We start from the raw sequence: 22,387 nt of genomic DNA on the forward strand, positions 1-22,387 counted from the left end.
TTAAAGGTGCTGATTTATTAAACTCTTTTTGGAAGATGTTACTATGTGATCCATCACGAATTTTATAGCATAGAAAATTTCTAGCATAAAAAAAAAAAAAAAAAAAAGGTTACTGCATGACATCTTTGACATTTAAAGAACAAAACTGCAAGTCACAAAAAAGGGGAACATTTTTAATAAAAGTAATGAAGGATCTAAATCGCTTTCAATGCATGAAAATTATGTTTAACTTTTTTATTATTACTTGTGACAATATAATATCATAATTTTCTCATGGAAATGAAGTACTAGTCAAACATTTTGATGATGAAGTGTAAGAGTTTTTATTGTTTTTAAAGCGTGAAGACAAATTTATATCTGGCACACTAAGCATATTATGCCCCAAGATAAATGTCTTTAGTTTTTTATTCTAATTATTTAAATAACTTAGTTATTCCAGTTTCCAATACATTTGGAGAGAGAGATCTACACAAGGTACAAAACAGTTTAAAAATATGATTACACTATATGCTTATATGTGGAACAAGAAGTGTTAAAGAACATCTATACTTCGAAAATAATTGACAAATTTTCTAGAAAGAAGTTAAGAAAAAAATTTACTAAACCTACTACTTGACAGTAATTTTTATTAAATAATCTATTATTTTAAGCTTAAAATATTCCACAAAATGTTTTAGCAGTTTGGTGTTTTACTAATCTTTCCCATAGAATATTTAATTTCTTGATATACTTTTTGTGTCTTTTAGTCTTGATATGCAGAAGAAATAATATAAGAATATTTCGAACTAATAATATTAAACTGTAATTTTATTTAAATATTGCTATTACTAAGCAATTATGTGTCTCTAGTAATTTATTATCCTTCAGCACAAATTGAGTTTCTAACACGTTTACGTGAGCAAATACTTTCTTTAGGGGACCCAAACTTTTTAACCACTCGTTCCCTGAGCGGATTTCAAGCGGTATGCATCTATACATGAAAGCAAAGCTTCCAACATCATTTTAACTATTCAGATGATGTTGGAACTGGAATAGCTGTTTAAAGGAGTAACTCAAGAATCATTCTCTTTACCTTCGGAGAGTAGCTGCTCTGTTTTACCCAAAGCAAAATGTATGTTAGTGAGCCCTGCATTCATGTAGCTCTGCATACAGCTAGAAATTTGCACAGGGAATAACAGGTCATCCAAAAAGACTAGCAGATTTTTGGTTAGTCTATACTTTAGGGTGCCCCTTGGATTATTGCCAAGTTGTTTCATTTTTTGCCAACTTGTTGTTTTGTGCCTTGCTGGCCAATCGCCAAAAATCGTCAATTTTTGCCAAGGAGCACCCTGAAATATATTTTTACCCAGTTTTTTTTACGATAAATATAAATGAAGCAGTACAAAGGCTAGCTTTGACAGTCACTAAAGAAATAAATTTCATATCATTCAGAAAATTTTGGCTAATATTTACTGTACGGTAACGCTTGGTTTCAGTCTGAAAAAAATTGCCAAGAGGTATTGGTTGTTCGTGAAATAGGTTTTTCATTAACCCTAATGTTGATAATGTTGGCAAAGCTAGCCTTTGGGAAAATTTTGGTTTTTATTTTTTTTTTTTAAAGTTTTTGTCATTAAAAAGGGGTTATTTCTGCGAATATCGTCAAACGTGTTGTGATAAAATTTAGAATTTTTGCTAGTTTTTGTAATAGTAACCCTTTCTTATGGACCCAGGTTTTTGGTTCTTACCATTCTTTTCAACTGCTGTGTTTGGTTGCACGTGCGTGGTAGGGTCTTGTATTTTGAACTTGCTATTATTCTGTTTTGGGTACCATCATTTGAGTATGTCTATTGAGTATGAAAGTATTAGCACAAAAAATGAAGTAACATAAAACAACTCACATTGAAAGAAATGTTTAATAGGGTAAACAAATAAATATTTAGCTCTTTTTTTTTTTTTTTTTTTTAATTCTGATACCCTTTAGATCATAAATACTTCTTTATTTCATAAATCGCGATTTCATATTTTTCATTTTATAATTTCTACATGCCATCTCACTAGATTTAAACTGATGATCTATTATCCAGAAAAATCCCAAATCTGGAACCGACGAGTCCAGATTTCGGACTTTGTACTGTACGGCCTTTTACCCAGCTCTATACCTGATATTTTGCACATTGATAAACTGACATCAGTTTTAAGATATGTGGTGATATAAAGGAAAGGTTTACACCAACTGAAATCCCATATTTGGAACAGCACCAAATTTGGAGCAATATATATTACCTGCTTTAACAAAATTAGGTAAGGATATTAACTCTGTAGAGGTTAAACATATGGAAAAGGAAAGGAAGAAGCATGTGCAAGAAATACATATAAGTATAATAAATAACTAATATAATTCAGGCTTAATTGTCTCGGTGCACGATAAAAGCAAGATAAAATTTAACGGAACAACTTGTCGTTAGTCGCCAAGTTCAGGATGCAAGAATAGCTAAATTTGATGATGACAGTCACTAATTTTAAAGGTTTTTGGATATCAAAAAACAAAGGTAAAACTTTTGCAGTTAACGGATTTTGTAAAGAAATGTGGAGAAGCAGTAATGAATGAAGATTATATAAAAGAAGTTTTTCAATTTGATAACAATGCTTCTCAATCATCAATCAATTAATAGCAAAATCTGTAGTATGGTTCTAAATCCAGAAAATACTGCTACCGATAGTGAAGAAAGTTACGGAGAAGTTACTGAAAACCAGAAAATTTCGATTGAAAAGTTAGTTGAAATTCTTGAAACAACAGTTACAGGACTTCAACAATGTAACTAAAGAAGAGATTATGTCTGTCTACAGAATTAAAAAGAAAGTATTAGCACAAAAAACGAAGGATCTTAAACAACTTGCATTGAAAGAAATGTTTAATAAGGTAAACAAATAAATATTAAGCCTTTTTGTTTTGTGTTTTTCTAAATTTTGATACCTACTAGATTTAAACTGATGATCTAATATCTGGAAAAATCCCAAATCTGGAATCGGCAAAGTCGCAACAAGTCTGGATTTCGGACTTTGTACTGTATGTCTCTTAGTGTGGATGTAATAAGATAATGCGTACTCATTTACTAAGAATATGCTATTAAGCTGATTTCTAAAACGTTAAGCTAATTTTTATGTGCAGCAGTGTTCTACTGTGCATTTGTAGAAGTTTGTTTTCAATCAGTGCCATCAATAAATTGATAGTTTAAAGTGCATACACACATATATACAGGGTGTATCAGTACAGCAGTGAGAAACTTTCAGAAGAGAAAGAGTGCACCTAAACGATGGGAAATCATATAGCAGTGCGTGGTCGAAAATGCTTCCCTGGCACGGTAGTGATGACACGAAAGGGCATGAACGGCGTGAGAAAACATATTTGTTAATCGGCGTACAACAAAAACAAAGGAGAAACAACATAAAGAAACAACGATCATCATCAAAAAAGGTGTTCGAAATTACGACCTGGACCGTGATGCAGGAACCGTGCGTCATGCATCTTTTCATGCAATCTTCCATTTGTGATGCAGATCTTCCATGCACCAGAGAAGTGAGGCCTGCATCATGGTCCGAGGTCGTAATTTTGAACATCTTCTTTAATGACAATCGTTGTTTGTTTTTATTCTGATTTGTAGGTTGCTGCTGGTCTAAACATTATAAAACGTGTTTTATCTCACTGTTTGTGTCCTTCCCTTTTTGTGTTTTGTGTCGTCCCTACTGCACCAGGAAAGCATTTCCGACCGTAATTGCTATATGATTTTTCATCGTCTAGGTGTACTCTATTTCTCCTGAAAGTTTCTCACTGCTGTACTGATACGCCCTGTATATATATATATATATAATATTAACACAATTTTGGAAGCATTGAATGTAAGAACACTATGACGTAGATACGCAAAAATCCTGATGGCGTAAATACTTGATGCTTAGAGCGTCCACCTGTTTTTAAGAAAGGAATAAACAGTCAAGCCAAATTACATTCCATATTTATTTAAATTCATTTTTTGTGGCCACAGTTCACTTGGCACTCCAATTGTGCCCACTTCCAGAACATTCAAAATTTTGATGCTGTATCGGTAGAAGCTATCGTAGCAGCACTTAGATGATTGTAGCAAAGCATCTTAACAGGATGAAAGCTTAAGCGAAAAGAGAGTGTGTGCCGCAGTAGTAATGCAGAAGAAGAGGGGGGGAGGCAAAAGTTTGTTTTAAGTTTTGGTTTATGATTTAGTGATTGGTCAAGAGGCATCTGCATTAAGCATTGTGTAAGATTGCATGATTAATTTGAATGACACAATTTAGACTTGCAGTGCTGTTTTTAGGACAGAGAGATGAAGTTTCCAAATGAAATAAAAAATAAAAAGGGTTTAGTGAATTAAATTTAGAAGTTCGCTTTCATATTTTTATCTTGCGTATATATATATGTGTGTGTGTATGTATAATAAGGATGAAAATAAGCAGATTTTCTAATGGAATGTGCGTACAGAAAGGCTGCAGTGAATTGGTGCAGGACACAATTGAGCAGTAGATAAAAGCATTCTGCTGGCATAACTATTTAATCCTCCTAAAAATTTTGTAATTTTTCAAATCAGTGTGTGTGTTTAATTATTTTGTGACTTCTGATACAGGGTGAACTTAATCCAAGTGTTGGCTTCTTCTCAATGTAACATTTTAAAGAATGTCACACAAGAACGTGCTGATTATGGCTGAGATATCCCCCCCCCCATGTTTACTAGAGCTTGCTCTCTCGGATTTTCTTCTGTTCAAGTGACTTCAAAATTCTGGTTAAAATTTATTCTACAGTACCCCTTGGCGAATCGCTTCTTTTTTGATGCCAAGATTGGTGCCACAAAGGATCAACACCAATTTCAAGATGGTGCCATTCCTTCCACCTGCTACACAAAACCAAAACAAAAAGTCAAACACTTACACAAACTCGGTGTCCATGTACGCATCAACCTATTTTAACTTTTAAAAAAATCGGAGAATTGCACAAACTAGGCATTGCACACTGCCTTAACTTTCTCCATGTACACATCGATGTATTTTCACTTAAACAAAATCAGGAAGCTTAAAGTTAAAACTGTCATGTTAACCAGAAAAAATTTGCTGCTGTCTTAACATGCAGAGACAAACAAATAACCAAAAATACACAGAGAGGAATAAATAACCAAAAATACATATTTCCTAACATAAAACATTAAACAACAAATCTTTTAACAAAAATTAACACACAGAGATGAATAAATAAATAGAAATGTCATTTTTTTAACGTACCCTTTTATTCATGTGCATATGTTTAAAGTTCCCATGACCATCTCCTCCATCCTCCAGGTAAGCAATTCGGTTAAATTTTTCATCTCTTAGACACCTCAGACATACTCAAATGATGGTACCCAAAACAGAATAATAGCAAGTTCAAAATACAAGACCCTACCACGCACGTGCAACCAAACACAGCAGTTGAAAAGAATGGTAAGAACCAAAAACCTGGGTCCATAAGAAAGGGTTACTATTACAAAAACTAGCAAAAATTCTAAATTTTATCACAACACGTTTGACGATATTCGCAGAAATAACCCCTTTTTAATGACAAAAACTTTAAAAAAAAAAAATAAAAACCAAAATTTTCCCAAAGGCTAGCTTTGCCAACATTATCAACATTAGGGTTAATGAAAAACCTATTTCACGAACAACCAATACCTCTTGGCAATTTTTTTCAGACTGAAACCAAGCGTTACCGTACAGTAAATATTAGCCAAAATTTTCTGAATGATATGAAATTTATTTCTTTAGTGACTGTCAAAGCTAGCCTTTGTACTGCTTCATTTATATTTATCGTAAAAAAAACTGGGTAAAAATATATTTCAGGGTGCTCCTTGGCAAAAATTGACGATTTTTGGCGATTGGCCAGCAAGGCACAAAACAACAAGTTGGCAAAAAATGAAACAACTTGGCAATAATCCAAGGGGCACCCTAAAGTATAGACTAACCAAAAATCTGCTAGTCTTTTTGGATGACCTGTTATTCCCTGTGCAAATTTCTAGCTGTATGCAGAGCTACATGAATGCAGGGCTCACTAACATACATTTTGCTTTGGGTAAAACAGAGCAGCTACTCTCCGAAGGTAAAGAGAATGATTCTTGAGTTACTCCTTTAAACAGCTATTCCAGTTCCAACATCATCTGAATAGTTAAAATGATGTTGGAAGCTTTGCTTTCATGTATAGATGCATACCGCTTGAAATCCGCTCAGGGAACGAGTGGTTAAAAAGTTTGGGTCCCCTAAAGAAAGTATTTGCTCACGTAAACGTGTTAGAAACTCAATTTGTGCTGAAGGATAATAAATTACTAGAGACACATAATTGCTTAGTAATAGCAATATTTAAATAAAATTACAGTTTAATATTATTAGTTCGAAATATTCTTATATTATTTCTTCTGCATATCAAGACTAAAAGACACAAAAAGTATATCAAGAAATTAAATATTCTATGGGAAAGATTAGTAAAACACCAAACTGCTAAAACATTTTGTGGAATATTTTAAGCTTAAAATAATAGATTATTTAATAAAAATTACTGTCAAGTAGTAGGTTTAGTAAATTTTTTTCTTAACTTCTAGAAAATTTGTCAATTATTTTCGAAGTATAGATGTTCTTTAACACTTCTTGTTCCACATATAAGCATATAGTGTAATCATATTTTTAAACTGTTTTGTACCTTGTGTAGATCTCTCTCTCCAAATGTATTGGAAACTGGAATAACTAAGTTATTTAAATAATTAGAATAAAAAACTAAAGACATTTATCTTGGGGCATAATATGCTTAGTGTGCCAGATATAAATTTGTCTTCACGCTTTAAAAACAATAAAAACTCTTACACTTCATCATCAAAATGTTTGACTAGTACTTCATTTCCATGAGAAAATTATGATATTATATTGTCACAAGTAATAATAAAAAAGTTAAACATAATTTTCATGCATTGAAAGCGATTTAGATCCTTCATTACTTTTATTAAAAATGTTCCCCTTTTTTGTGACTTGCAGTTTTGTTCTTTAAATGTCAAAGATGTCATGCAGTAACCTTTTTTTTTTTTTTTTTTTTTTTTTATGCTAGAAATTTTCTATGCTATAAAATTCGTGATGGATCACATAGTAACATCTTCCAAAAAGAGTTTAATAAATCAGCACCTTTAAATAGGGTGCACTTTATTTTTTGTGAAGATTTGCTGGTGGTATCCATTTTCTGTAAAAGAGTATTTTAAATGTTTCTTGTGAATATCATTTTATTGTGGCACAGTTTTTTGAATAAAGGTATAACCTCCACTAGTAACTCTCTTTTCTGAACTTTCTATCTGATGCCAGATAAGGCTTCTTTTTATATGATTGTAACTAGTTTTTAATACCAGTATGCCGACCATTCAGTTGCGGGTCATTTCTTTGCCATTTAATGATGTTTTCAGCTTCTCACTAAAAATTTGCCAGTGAGGAGAGGGTACACAGAAAAAAGTCTAATAACTTTTGCACAAACATAAAATATTCAACAGTGGCATTACCAATTTCTGCTGCAAAATTGCTCACTAACAATGATTACCGACTGTAGTATTTAATATGAGTATGCAAATCCTGAGTATTTTACTGACAGGTTTCTTCCTTTTCCATATGTTTAACCTCTACAGAGTTAATATCCTTACCTAATTTTGTTAAAGCAGGTAATATATATTGCTCCAAATTTGGTGCTGTTCCAAATATGGGATTTCAGTTGGTGTAAACCTTTCCTTTATATCACCACATATCTTAAAACTGATGTCAGTTTATCAATGTGCAAAATATCAGGTATAGAGCTGGGTAAAAGGCCATACAGTACAAAGTCCGAAATCTGGACTCGTCGGTTCCAGATTTGGGATTTTTCTGGATAATAGATCATCAGTTTAAATCTAGTGAGATGGCATGTAGAAATTATAAAATGAAAAATATGAAATCGCGATTTATGAAATAAAGAAGTATTTATGATCTAAAGGGTATCAGAATTAAAAAAAAAAAAAAAAAAAAGAGCTAAATATTTATTTGTTTACCCTATTAAACATTTCTTTCAATGTGAGTTGTTTTATGTTACTTCATTTTTTGTGCTAATACTTTCTCTTTAATTCTGTAGACAGAGATAATCTCTTCTTTAGTTACATTGCTGAAGTCCTGTAACTGTTGTTTCGAGAATTTCAACTAACTTTTCAATCGAAATTTTCTGGTTTTCAGTAACTTCTCCGTAACTTTCTTCACTATCGGTAGCAGTATTTTCTGGATTTAGAACCATACTACAGATTTCTCCATTCATTAATTGATTGATAATTGAGAAGCATTGTCATCGCAATGAAAAACTTCTTTTATATCATCTTCATTTATTACTGCTTCTCCACATTTCTTTACAAAATCCGTTAACTGCAAAAGTTTTACCTTTGTTTTTTGATATCCAAAAACCTTTAAAATTAGTGACTGTCATCATCAAATTTAGCTATTCTTGCATCCTGAACTTGGCGACTAACGACAAGTTGTTCCGTTAAATTTTATCTTGCTTTTATCGTGCACTGAGACAATTAAGCCTGAATTATATTAGTTATTTATTATACTTATATGTATTTCTTGCACATGCTTAAGGCTTATCAGATAATTTCCCACATATACTTAAGCCTTATTGAGGGTTACGTATATGTTAGGCTAGTATATGTTATATACTTAAGCCTTATTGAGGGTTATGTATATGTTAGGGACGCTAGATATCTTACCGCCTGATGCAGTCTCTGTGGGTCCTAAATTCTGCGACTACGTGCGGCCATACAAGCCCTGATGCTGGTTCTGGGTTTATGTGAATAACAAATCAGTTATTCTTAATTCAAATAGCCCTAAATGTAATCTTTGGGTCTATGAGTATCATCAACAAAATCTATTTTTAGCATATGAAAAGAAATTTGCAGTAAATTTTTCCTCGTCAACATTTTTTAGCCCAGTCAGTATGGTGGTTAGGGAAGCTGACTGCGATGCCGAAGGGCCTGGGTTTGAATCCCAGAGAAGGCATGGTTGTAACTGTCCTTCCCTTATAGGAAAGGCAATGGTGGCCCACCTTATTATGTGCCTCCATAATAAAGAGACCACCACATCTGGTCTTGTATAGATTAATGGACTGGATTACATTTGTAATTGTTCACAATATGCCATTGGGGGGGGGGAACTTTTTTTAGTGCATTTAACTTAAATCTGTAATCATTGCCAAGCGTAATGTCAACATAAAACGTTACCATACTCCTTTATTATTCAATTACTAACAGAAAAAGATTGTTTAGGTATCGCTACATGAGTCATTACTCAAGTTGTCATGTTTTCATAAACATGTGGTAATGAAAGGAAAGTATAATAAAAAATGATTTGCCAGGTTGGCATCAGATCAACGATGTATCTGTATGGAATGTTTCAGTTTGAGATGCGTGCAAAGCAAATATACAGGAACTGAACCTATATACTGATTGTACAAATTTATGCTAAATTGATTGTTTCTTCGGTAAAAAGGTAGTTTATTTAGTGTTGAAGTGAAATTAAGAATCAGGACTCTGCGGATGTTTAGTTATGCGCAGAGGGAAAAATCAAATGCGCATGTGTAAAGCCTACGAGAAAAATTTTGTTGGTGGTTTTGAGGTCCGAATTTTAGATAATTCCGGATAATGGATTTCAGACTTTGTACTGCTGATTTAAGTTCTGTTATAAATGTGATTAAATATTTGTTAATAATGCTGATGAACTCCTAGCAAATATCGGTACTGTTCTGTTATCAGGACCAGATTCAGAATCGTATGTATGCACATGTATATGTATGTATGTATGTGCATATATATGTGTACATACACAGATACATATGTATGCACATATATGTATATACAGTGAAAATCGTTAACACAAAACTGAGGGAACTAAAAAACTTTTTCAAGTTAAAAGAATTACTTGTTAAAGAAAATTGCAAAAATATATATACAGTCAAAAGTCGTTAATTCGGACACCCATAATCCGGAATGATCTATAATCCGGACCTCAAAGCTACAAACTTTCTGCCTAATATGTAAAGGATCTACAAAGCAAAAGTATGTTTCGAAGTCCATTAAACAAAAAGTGGAATTGCTGCAAAAAATGGATAAAGGCATATCCTTTGTTTATCTAACCATTCCGAAATCTGTTTATCAATTTCACGCTGCTCTGCGTGTGGGGGGGGGGAACGTCGTGAGCGTCGTGAGGGGGGAACGGGGGGGGGCGCAATGAACTGGAAGTTCATCTGTCAGTACTATCCTTATCTTCAGAGCAGATGTTTTTATTTTATTTGGCTTATAATTCCTTACTAAATGTAGTATTTCATCTCGATGTACTCCGTCTTTGATATGATTTAAATCAAATTCCTCATCATTCTAATTCGCTTCCGATAGCGAAGACACAGAGGTCACTTTCTTCGAAAACGAAAAAATTTCGATTGACAAATTAGTCGGTATTCTCGACACAGCAATTATAGGACTTGAACAGCGAAACTTTGTAACTGAACAAGAAATTATGTCTGTTTATAGAATTAAAGAGAAAGTATTATCACATAAAAAAACGAAGCAACTTAAACAACTTACATTGAAAGAAATGTTTAATAAAGTAAACAAATAAATATTAAGCTTTTTTTTTTTGTAAATTTTGATACCCTTTAGATCATAATTGTTCTTTATTTCATAAATTACGGTTTCATATTTTAATTTTATAATTTCTGCATGCCATCTTACCAGATTTAAACCGATGATGTATAATCCGGAAAAATCGATAATCCGGAATCACCGAAGTGCCGACGAGTCCGAATTAACGGTTTTTGACTGTATATATATATATTCAACAAAATTAAGTTTATTAGATTACATTTTATTTACATAGATATGTTTACAGGCTGTTTCGTAGATCATGGGACAAACTTCGAGGGGTGGTGGAGCATACTAAAACACAAATTTTTTGAAAGGAATGTAGGGTCTAAAGTGACAGGCAGGAACGGGGGAAAAAAAAAAAAGAAAAACACAAGAGGAAAATGTGTTTATGTACAAAATCAACGCAAAGTGCTTCTTTGTAGCATTACAGTATTCACAATAAATGTTCAAATTGTGACCACCAGCAGTAATTAATGCTTGGTAACGTAGCAGAAGGGATTGACGAACATTTTGAAAAATGACAGACATTTCACGCACGCTTGCAGCCACAATGGATAGTCGTGCAATGAGGCTCTCCAGTAAGTCAACAGGAGTCTCGTAAATGATGCTCTTCAGATGGCCCCATAAAAAAAATCCCAGTGGAATAAATCTGGCGAAGGGGTCCACCCAGGCCAATCCATCGGCCCGGAAATGTCCAAGTACCGTAATTTCGCACGTATAGTCCGCACCATCGTATAGTCCGCACGCAAGATTTTATATAAAAAAAATTTCAAAAATCGTCAGATAGTCTGCGGACTATACGTCCGAAATTACGTTTTTTTAATACGGCAATATCCCCATGCTTTTTAAACACATCCTTTGCGCCAATTTCTCACCGCTTTCTCGTCCACTTCAAAATAACGGGGTAAAATCCTAGTATACGGTGCAGCCTTGGCGCGACTTTGAAAATTATCGCCAACACCAAAAATGATCCAAAGAACGTCTATATATATACTATGCACTATATACTATGTGTGTATATACATAGTATACATACTATATATGTAGTATATACTATGTTAAACTATATATTTTTTTAAATGACCTGTTAACTACTCATCGTATATGTCCCGTTTTTACTGCTCATCATAAAGTCACCAAAAGTAGCCAAATCCCGTGTGCACCGAATACTAGGATTAAACCAATAACGGCCCACTACTCTATTTCCATCTTTTTCCTGGCGATGTTTCATCAACGTTATCGAAGATGAAATACAAAATACTGTGCAGCGTGCTATACTCGTCATAAGTGGTAATGAAATGTGACCTTCGACCCCACTCACTCGGTGTTGCCAAACCACCGAGTAAACGAATCACGCCTTTTTTTTTTTTTTTGTACTCCAGGTACTTGCTACTATGGCTCCTAAAAACCGAGCTGACGCATCAATTACTTTTCCCCCTCCCGGCAGTTGCGCTAAAGCAGTGCGAAGGATACTTGGATACAAGACTCTGGTTGCGCTAAGTGAGTGTTCATACAAGACTTTCTTTGGCTTATATCCCGGCATCGCTTGATGCGCCAGCCTGGATTTTAGGAGCTCTACTTGCTACTACTCATTCGTTCTGCACTATGCTCTATGGTTTACTATCGATACGATACATACGAATGTTTTCTTGGAATCTCGTGCTTTTTTTATATTTGATCATCGGCAGTTCACGACAGCGTGTTTTTTAAATTTCAACGATTTTAACCGTGAACAACCAGCGTATTATCCGCACTGGTGGATAGTCCGCAGCTTCAAAAATTCGCATTTTAAACACAGATAGTCCGCGGACTATACGCGCGAAATTACGGTAATTGTGGACCCGCATGTGGTTATGGGCTGGTGCACCATCATGCTGGAACCACATGCGATCACGAACAACAGCCGGAATATCCTGCAGCAATTCCGGTGGCACCTCTTGCAGAAAAATATGATAGCATAAGCCATTTGTACGTGAAGGTAAGAGGTATGGGCCTATGAGGTAGTCGTTCGCCCACACATTCATGGAGAAGCAGGTTTAGAATGCATGTGGACGTGTGCCATGTAGATTACGAGTTGCCCAGACGTGCATGTTGTGGCTATTGAAGATGCTGTCCTGTGAGAAAGTTGCCTTGTCCATAAATAGCACATCCGATGGGGAAATCCGCCTGTGCCACACACTGCTGCAAGAACCAATGACAGAAATGAACTCGAAGACGGTAATCTGTCTCTTGCAAGGCTTGAACTCTGCAAATGGTATGAGTGCAAACCATTTTCATGCAATACTCTCCAAACGGTGGAATGACTCAGCTGCAGACGACGTGCAATAACTCTTGTACTTGTCTGAGGTGATTCATGCACAATGTTGAAGATGGATTCTGCAATGTGAGGTTGTCGTGCACTTCTTCCACTCCTACTGTCAAAGGTGGCTTCAAATGACCCGTTTTCACACAGAAACCAATGCAACCTCTCGAACATTGTGTGCTTCAACATGCGCCTGCTCGGAAACTGTTCCTGGTACAACTATAGTTCTGCTCTGCCGTTCCCATTAGCAGCACCATACATGAGATGCATGTCAGCTTTTTCCCTGTGTGTAAACTCGCCCATCACGCTCAACATCAGAGTTACGAATGATCCTCTGATGCATCGGGTCGTGGTTTGTCCGGCTCACTGCGGCCCTCTACCGCTGCATTACCAGCCAATCACAGGTGTAGTTCTTATTACTGTTAGTGTTCCCTTTTTTGAACATTTATTGTGAATACTGTATTGTTGCAAAGAAACACTTTGCGTTGATTTTGTACATAAATACATTTCCTCTCGTGTCATTTTTTTGCGTTCCTGCCTTAACCCATCATTTTAGACCCTACATTCATACAAAAAAATGCATGTTTTAGTACGCTCCACCACCCCTCCAAGTTTCGTCCAAATGCGTCCTTTGTCTCATAACTATTCGGTTATTGGACTGAAATGCTTATAAAGCGCCTGCGAACAATTTTAGTTCTTTGCCTGTATTCCTTATATATCACTCTCTTACACTCTCGTCATTGTGACATACCATCGGTGTCATCTGGTTACTTCCTGAAATTTGCATATGATTCTTGAAGATGTGTGTAGTGATTTTACAGGTGATATATTTATTTTAGAGTTCGATTTACGCGTGACTCCGAATTATCCTTAGTTTATGGACATGAGTGTATATTAATCAGGTCACTAAACACCCCATTAAGCATTTACTAACAACATAATTTAAGACAGTATTTAGAGCTCTTATTTTATTCAATATATGTATAGAATTTTTTTTTTAAACTTACCAAGTTTTATGTACAATTTGTACATGTTAAAGCAGAATGATCTCCACAGACATTTCTTTCACATTTTGTACAACTTATCTTAGATTTTCGGTCCTTTGAACTTGGGGAAATATAGCACCTATTTCTCTCAATTACTTTTTGTTTTTAACAGTAGGTTCTTTGCTCTTGGAAGATAGTTTTTCTTGCAAATGTCGAGGGAGACATGGTACAGTGCACCTCTCCGCTGTGTAGTTTTTCTGCAAATCTGTTGCAAGATCTCTCAAAAACTGACTGCTTCCTGTGCTATAAGGATGGATGTTTTGAGCATTGAAATAATACTCGAGCATTGATTGCAGCAGTATTTAGCAGTGTAAAGAACGGAACCATCGGTCATCTTTTGCTGATTCCTGCAGCTGAATACGCTGTCGACATTTGGTCCTCAACATTAACAGCTCCTTTCCTCAAATTATAAAATGTTATTATTTCAGGTTTTTTTGCCTCACCTGTTTGGTCAATAGCGTTGTCGTTGTTTTTTTTTAGGAACATAAAACACTAAAGTCATGCCTTTCTGGAATGCAAACAAGGATGAAAGCACCTTACCAATTTTTACTGTTCACAAACTCTTTCGGTACTTCCCTCTTGTTCTTTGTTGTGGTGCCCACTAGAGTAATGCTTTTCTGAAGGAGATATTTTGCAAGTTCATAACTAGTATACCAGTTGTTGACTGTTACATTTCTCCCAGAATTTAACTTTTCTGTTAACCTTTTGACGACTTCAATTGATGAATTATTTACATGATGCGGGCCTTGGGGCTGATTACCTGCATAAACTTCTAAATTACATGTAAAGAAAGTTCTTGCATCAACAAGAGCGAAAATCTTTATTCCATACCTAGCTGGCTTTTTTGGCATGTACTGTCGAAATAAACAGCGTCCTCTAAATGGTTCGAGTATTTTCTCAATTGTAAGATATGATCCAGCTGACAATTATGCACAAATGAGCCAAATACATACCTTATTGGGACAAGCTTGTCCATTTCTTTTCTCATTTGCCTGTTTCTAACATTGTCTAATCTAATGCATCTCATAAGAAACAAAAAACGATTATGAGACATGGTCCTATGAAATATTTCTATTCTCATTCCATCAGTGCGCCTCACATGTACATGGGATGATTTTTGTATACCACATAAATATAGCAATCCAATAAAGGCTTTAATTTCAGAGAGTTTGTTTTTTTAACATTGCGTTCTCTCTGACAGATGTCACGGATGGTGTCAATATATATATTTGTACAAGTGACAATCATATTCAAGATATTTTCATCCAGTAATAAACTCCAAGACTCAAGAGGAGAAGTTATGTTTTTTGCTACTCCAACATTTCCAGGCAACTTTGAAATAATATTTCGCGATAAAGTTCAAACATTTTGACGAAATTTTGTTTTCTTCCAAATTGTCTTTCCATCTTTTCCAATAAAACAATCAATTGAATTAGAATTGGTAGCGTCCTCTTCATCAGACTCGATTTCTTCTTCTGACGATGTATTATGCTCAATAAACCTTTCATCGCAATCAGACTATAAATCATCACCTTCGATAGATGATTTAGTCGATACTTCATTTATCAAAGTACGTAATCATTTAATTTCTTCATATGTTAATCTGCGAGCCATGTTATGCTACGAACTCAGTGCACTTCAAACTCGAAGTTAGAAACGCGTTTACTCGCGCCAGGTCTAAGCGACCCAAAAAAATGCCTTTTTGTCCGAACAGAATAAAACAAAATTCCGAAAATGCGTCCTTTGTGTCAAAGTGCACCTTACACTCAGCTAGACCGGGTGTGGTCCATTTCAGTATTAAGGGGTAGGGTTTACATAGCTTTAACAAACTGATCGGGCCTCGGAAGCCAGGCGCGAGTAACGCCGGGTTAATGGTTCATCGATAATGGTCAATAAAAGATCTTTAGCAACACCCTCAAGCAAAACTGTTTAGAAACCTTTCACAGTGGCCACTTCCACAATATCTGAAACTCGTTTTCCCCATGTGTAACGTGTATACGAGCCAGTTTCCCTTAGGAAGTCCTCCACGGAGGCACCCCTACCCTTAGGGAGATAGCCCTCGAGGCTTTGCCATAATTAAATAACCTAACCTAGCCTTGATTTGTTACTTTTATGTAAAATGAATTGATAAATGTATTATTTTATTGACGTTATTGTAATAAACAATTTTGATTAATTCTCATTTTTTAAATAGTAAAAGGTGTATTTCCAAACTACTGTGTGTTTACAGGCCCCTTCAAGGCTTGGAGTCCCTGGCAGTTGCTGCTTAGCTTACATCTGCCAGGTACTCATTTCAGTTTAAGTTGATTTGGCACATTAGAAATTTAATTGTATATTTGATCTGCCAGGATACATTTGCTATCAAATTCTCTAATCCTTAAGTTGTAATAGTATAATTTTAATTTGTTATTTAAACAGTGTTTTACTTTAATTACTTACTAGATGATAGCTGACTTATGGGAAACTATATAACAGGCTGTTAAATAAAATTGCATAGCAAAACAGTATCATCTACAACGGGGATTCTCAACAGGGGGGGGGGAATTACCCCCTCCCAAGGAGAAATTTCTGTTTTGGGAGGGGAATGCAATCAGCCTTTCATTTGTATGTTAAGTATTTAGTTTTATTTTATGAATATAAAAAAAACTACTTTTATTCAAATGTGGTATTTATTAACATTTTCCATACTTTTTCGTATTTAACACTTAAAAAATTAATCTAAATTTAAATAAATGTATATGTATTTTTTATTTTTATTATTATTATTTTTTTTTTTTTTTTAGTTTGGGAAGGGGGAAGAATGGTGAAAGGGGTGCAGAGAGCTTATAAGGCTGAGAACCTGTGATCTCTAAGATGTTAGTAAATCACCCAGAACTTTTCTTTTATAATCTTATTCACAACAAATTTTTTAAATCTTTGAAACAATGAACCCTTTCTTATTTATCAATGATTAAATGGGATAACTTTTTCAGAATTTTTGGCATTGCAGAAGTGTGGGATGTTACGACTTTATGTGTGTCTTTGTCTTTTCTTCCATTATGATTTCATCTTTGAAAACTACAATACTTTCAGACATCATTAAAAAAAGTTATTTCATTGCAGCAGAAGATGTCTAGACTTTTTTATAAATTTGTCATATTAATTAGCCATTACAGAACTCTACCTTCTTCAGTGCTTGCATTTTCATCTGTTGATGAAAATATTAGTCTGTGCCTTTAAAATTTCTCAATGCATTTTTGATAAATAGGCAATTTCCTCTCTCAAAACCTGTCTCAAGATTACTGATTTCTCTCTTAGTAATTCAAAGCTGAAAGGTACATGGAAGATGTGAACTTCTATAAATCATAGTGCCAATGCACTTTCTTCTCGTTTGAGCTTTATTTTGTTATCTGTTCAGTTTCCTGAATGAATTCCACATTTATAATGTTCTGTATGTTTTAAAAAATTCCTTTTGCAGTTGTCATGAGAATTTCCAAATATTCTGCTAGATTTTTAATCTGATACCTTAATTGTAAGTCGTTCCTGATTTTGCTTTTAGCTCCATTTTAGTTGATGAAATTGTGTCATAATTCTCTTGTTCATGTATAATTTATATAGCAGCTAGTTTCTCTTTGAAAATTCTCTACAAAGTCATTCATTTCTAAGTTTATAGTTTTTGCATTCTTTACTGTGATTAATTAACCAACTAGCCAAAATTAACTTGCCCCCAAACTCCTTAGTTTTTCAGTCTTATTTGAAGTGATGTATAGCATCATAACATATATAAATACAAACTTTAATAAAATAAGAGTGCACACAATGTAAACTGTACGTTTTGTGATAATAAAATTTTAGAACCAAGTTAATATCTGAAATTTTTTAGACATGGGCAGAGAAATGGGCTAAAAACAGTTATTTGTTAGATATGTAAATTTGAACCTGTATCGCACATGGTAATTTGTGGCAGTAATTGCAATTTATCAGCCGTAGAATAAATTTTAAAAGAAAATAAAAGTGTAGATGTGAGAGTATTATCACACAATGATTTGCTATGATTTTAAAGGGGGATAAATAAGAATGCCTTCAGTGTGTTACAATTAGCACGCACAGATAAAGCCATGTTTTTGCTGCTGTATTCAGATGGTTTTACAGAATTTCATGGAGGTTGAAATGCTGTCCTCTGTGAATTCCATAACTTATAAGCAGTCTTTTGCCAGCTATAGCATGTGAAAATGTGTTGCACATACAAAAAATAGTAATTATGATAATCACTGTGCCTACCAAAAGATACAAAAGGAACTTAACATTGGATCCAGAGCTGCATATGGAAATATTCAGGAAGAACTACATATGAAAAAATTAGTTTGTCATCATATCTCTGATAAATAGCAGAACACCAAAAAGTGGATCCTGTCATAATCAGAAAAGAAACCTTAAATTTACTTATCTACAATTGTAGCTGGTGATGAAACATATTTGAGTATTGTTTACATATGAAATACTTTTTTTTTTTTTTTTTTTTTTTTTTTTTTATGTTATATTACATCAAGAAATTAGAATATGGGTCTTGGAAGACGACCCCTAACCAACAATAATGAAAAGCCAATGAGCAATTAGTAAAGCAATGTATGCTGCTTTCTTCAGAAATACGTAGCTAGAAGTACGAAAGTAAAAATACGAAATCAGCTGGTGAAAGCTATTTAGTTAGAGGGACAGACAACAGTTACAGCTAACTATACTGGTGGACAAAATTAAGAGATGGAACACTTTTTAAATATCTCAAGAAATACTGGATAGAAATAAATGAAATTAGGCATGAATATATAGTATGACAATATGTACAAAGCAACATTGAAAATGCCATTCATTAGCATGAGTTATGGGCAAGAATCCATTGTGGTCCAAACTTGAGGTTGAAAGATGGCAGTGAAAATGTGGATAGTATGGTCTGTGGCCGCTTCTGACAGACAGACAGCCTGCATAACGAGTAGCCATGCTGTTAACAAGAAAGTTCATGTGTGCCTGTGGAAGTCGTGACCACTCCTCCACCAGAGCAGTTTCAACTCCTGAATGGTTCTGGATGAGGTTTGACATATTGCAGCAGCCCTCTCCAAGAGCATTCCAAGCATGTTCATTAGGATTAAGGTCAGAAGATTTGGCTGGCCAATTCTCTCAGTGAATATCCCCACTCTCCAGATAGTCAACCATGATATAGATATATTGGGCTCTATGTGGTCGTGCTTTGTTGTCCATAAAATTGAATTTGTGGCCAGCAGCAGCCACAAAGTCGCATATAGGGCTCTTAAGATCTCCTACCTGTACCCTCTGGGCATTCACAGACCCAGTCAAACACAGCTCCATTACCATATTGTCCCTTTCCATGATGTTGCTGGGATGGTGTCAGGTTTCAGGTTCCCTTCATATGAATAATTGCTGATAATCAAGTTGTAGACTGAATATTTACTCATCCGTGAAGACAGCTTTCGCCCATTTAAGATGTGTCCAATGCTGGTGTTGTATGCACCACTGTAAACACTCTTTTTTGGGAGGGAGTGAGTGGAATGCAAATAGCGAGCTTTCTGGTATACAGTCCTGTATCATGTAGGCTTCTGGCAACTGACTTCCTTCAAACTGATGTTCCTGTGGCAGTAGCGAGGTCACAAGACAGTTGTGTGGCTGTAAACATCCTCTGCTCTAGGCTGAAAGTACCAAATACTGGTCGTTATTGGTAATTGTGACTCTCTGGCAACTTTGTCCTGGTCTTCTGAACATTGTCCCACTGTTTTTAAACTGATGCCACAAATTAGAGATGACGGTATTGCATTCTGTTCTCTAGCATGCTGAGCTTAGGACTGCCCTTCCTAAACATACTTACGATTCTGTATGTCTTACCTTCGTCTGCACAATGAACGATGTGTATACATTTGACCTAAAAAACAGTAGAAAACAAAAAGTTTATTCACGAAAGATGATAAAAATCGTTTCCGTGCTGCAGAGCGGAATGCGCTGAGCAGCTGGACGCAGAATTTTATACCTCCTGCTGGCGTAGCGATGCCCGCAGTAATACATAAAACTCATCTTAGTGACACCAGAGTCACAGTGACATTATATGGCAACCAACTGTTCAGGTTTTATGTGGTATTTTAGGAGAAATGCAATCAAATGTTTTCCATTTCTTAATTTTGTTCACCAGTGTAGTATACCATTAAATGTCCTCCAGAAATTCTTCAAGAAGTGAATCTTAGGTGACTTGTGCTTCACTGTGACAATGCATCTTCTCATTCAGCAAGACTGACAATCGAATTTCTTAAACAAAAACACATTAGACTGATAGATAACCTAACATATTCTCATAATGTTATTATGTGTGACCAGTGGCTATTTTTTAATCTAAAACAAAATTTGTGTAATTTTCATTCCAGAGATAAAACTGCAGAAGAAATAGAAGCATATTTTTCATCAGTTTCAAGAAATTGATAGTTTGAAGCATTTAATCTTTGGAAAATAAATCTGTAAAAGTGTCTTGATATAAGGAAACTATTTTGAACATGCCTAAGATTTGGTAAATTTAACTTGTCCTTTTTAGCTGTATCTAGAAATTTCAGAGTGAGTGTCGTATTTGCATTACTGCATGGAAAATAACAAAATTTCCAAAGATGATTTGATTAATTGCCTAAAACCAGTTTGATGTCCTCTAAGCTGCCTTTCTAATCTGTTCTTAGAGCTGGCTCTGAATAGTTGTATGAAACAAGCAAAATATTCATGAGTGTAGAGAGTCTGTGATATGAATATGTGTCATAGTGATTTTCTAGATTAAAATAATTATGGTTTTTTTGTTATTTTTGTGGCTGCTGTTATTAGAACTCCCAATTATTGTTCTCAATTTGCTGGGAATGAAAAGCTTAATTTTTATTGCTAAAATGTGTGTTGCTTCATAGCAATTGTAGAAGTTTTTTATTACTATGAAGTTCAAGTTACTGGTGTTAAAATTTGGTTTTGGTTATTGATCCTGCAATGCTAATATTATAGTTGCACAATGCTGGTGAATTTAATCTTTTGCTCATTTATCATAAGTGCAGAATCAGCCATATGTTAGGCCTTAATATAAACTTAAAATGCCTTTTATATTAATTTTCTTATTTTATGGGTTTCCTCTTTATATATTGTCTTCTGTGTGGTAGTTTTTAGTTCTATAAAACTTTCCTTGTATATTTAAAACGTTATTTTTATTTTACCAAGAAACTTAAATTGCTGATAGTTTAATAAGTCTTTGGTTAAATAAAATATGGTTTAGTCTTTGGTTAAGTAAAATATGGTTTTGCAGTATAAAAAGTGTTTTCCCATCCGTAGTGCAAGTTCAGTATGAAGAATAATTGTATGGCATTATACATGGAGGAGGCTTGAAAGTTATCATTCTTTAAAATTATATTTCTGTAAGGTTATTGTATGACATGAATGGTTAAGTTTTTTTTAAATTTCTTAACAGGCTCTTGCTGAAATACTTGTCCTTTGGGGTACAGTAGGTGCTTGCACTTACACATTTGCATCTGTCAATAAGACTGCTGCCTACCTTATGGTACCTTATTGGGCTTGGTTATCACTGGCTTCAGCACTTACTTACTGCATATGGAGAGACAACAAGGATAAAGAAGATTAATGTTGACCTATAGATCAAGACCTTTTTGTCACCGACTATAATTTGCCAGTGAATTGAATTGAATAGCTTTTAAAAGTGTCCAATGTATTATGTATGAATTTTATTGAAAAATAATTTTTACATACAGTGATATTTTTATACTTAAAATTTGTCGATAAATTCTTGCTTTGTAGTAAAAGGGCGCTTTAGAAAAAGCGTTTTTCGATGCCTTTACAATTAGGAAATACTAATCTTAAATTACGTTTTTACTTTTGTAAGATTTGTATTGTACAGGATTTTATTTTTGTAATAATTTTATACCTAAGAAAAATACATTGCTTTTTTTAACAATGAAGTTCTTTGTTTTTCTTACACTCAAAGAAAATTTTAGAAACAAGAAGATACTTTTTAATAGCTTATTAAATGTTTCATTTATTTTGATATTTTCTTATGAAGCAAGCTTTGACTTTATATTATTTTTACAAGTTTCTTGGGGAGGAATTCCATGTATAAATGAATTAGAAATTTTTGGTATACATGTTCATTGGTTATTCTTTTCCCTCCTTCACTGATTTTTATATATTTTTCCTGTTTTGGTTAGAGGTTATAGGGTTTTATACTTTCTAAAATCATTAGATGTATTGATATTATGAGAAAAAATGTTGTTACTTTACATACATTTATGTTTCTTGAATAGAAATAATCATTG

General features: G+C 34.3%; 1 protein-coding gene across 1 annotated transcript in view; it reads left to right on the top strand.

Moving 5' to 3' along the window:
- Positions 1 to 22,033, top strand: part of Tspo (Translocator protein) — a 40,126-nt gene extending 18,093 nt beyond the window's left edge. Inside the window, exon 4 of the mRNA XM_035377364.2 lies at positions 21,529 to 22,033. Within this exon, the coding sequence (XP_035233255.1) occupies positions 21,529 to 21,699 (171 nt within the window). The 3' untranslated portion in view covers positions 21,700 to 22,033. The remainder of the gene's footprint in view (positions 1 to 21,528) is intronic.
- Positions 22,034 to 22,387: the final 354 nt, after the last annotated feature.

Source organism: Stegodyphus dumicola, chromosome X2 (genome assembly GCF_044657685.1).
Source record: "Stegodyphus dumicola isolate Sdum_Otavi_A_Nest chromosome X2, ASM4465768v1".
Lineage (NCBI taxonomy): Eukaryota > Metazoa > Arthropoda > Arachnida > Araneae > Eresidae > Stegodyphus > Stegodyphus dumicola.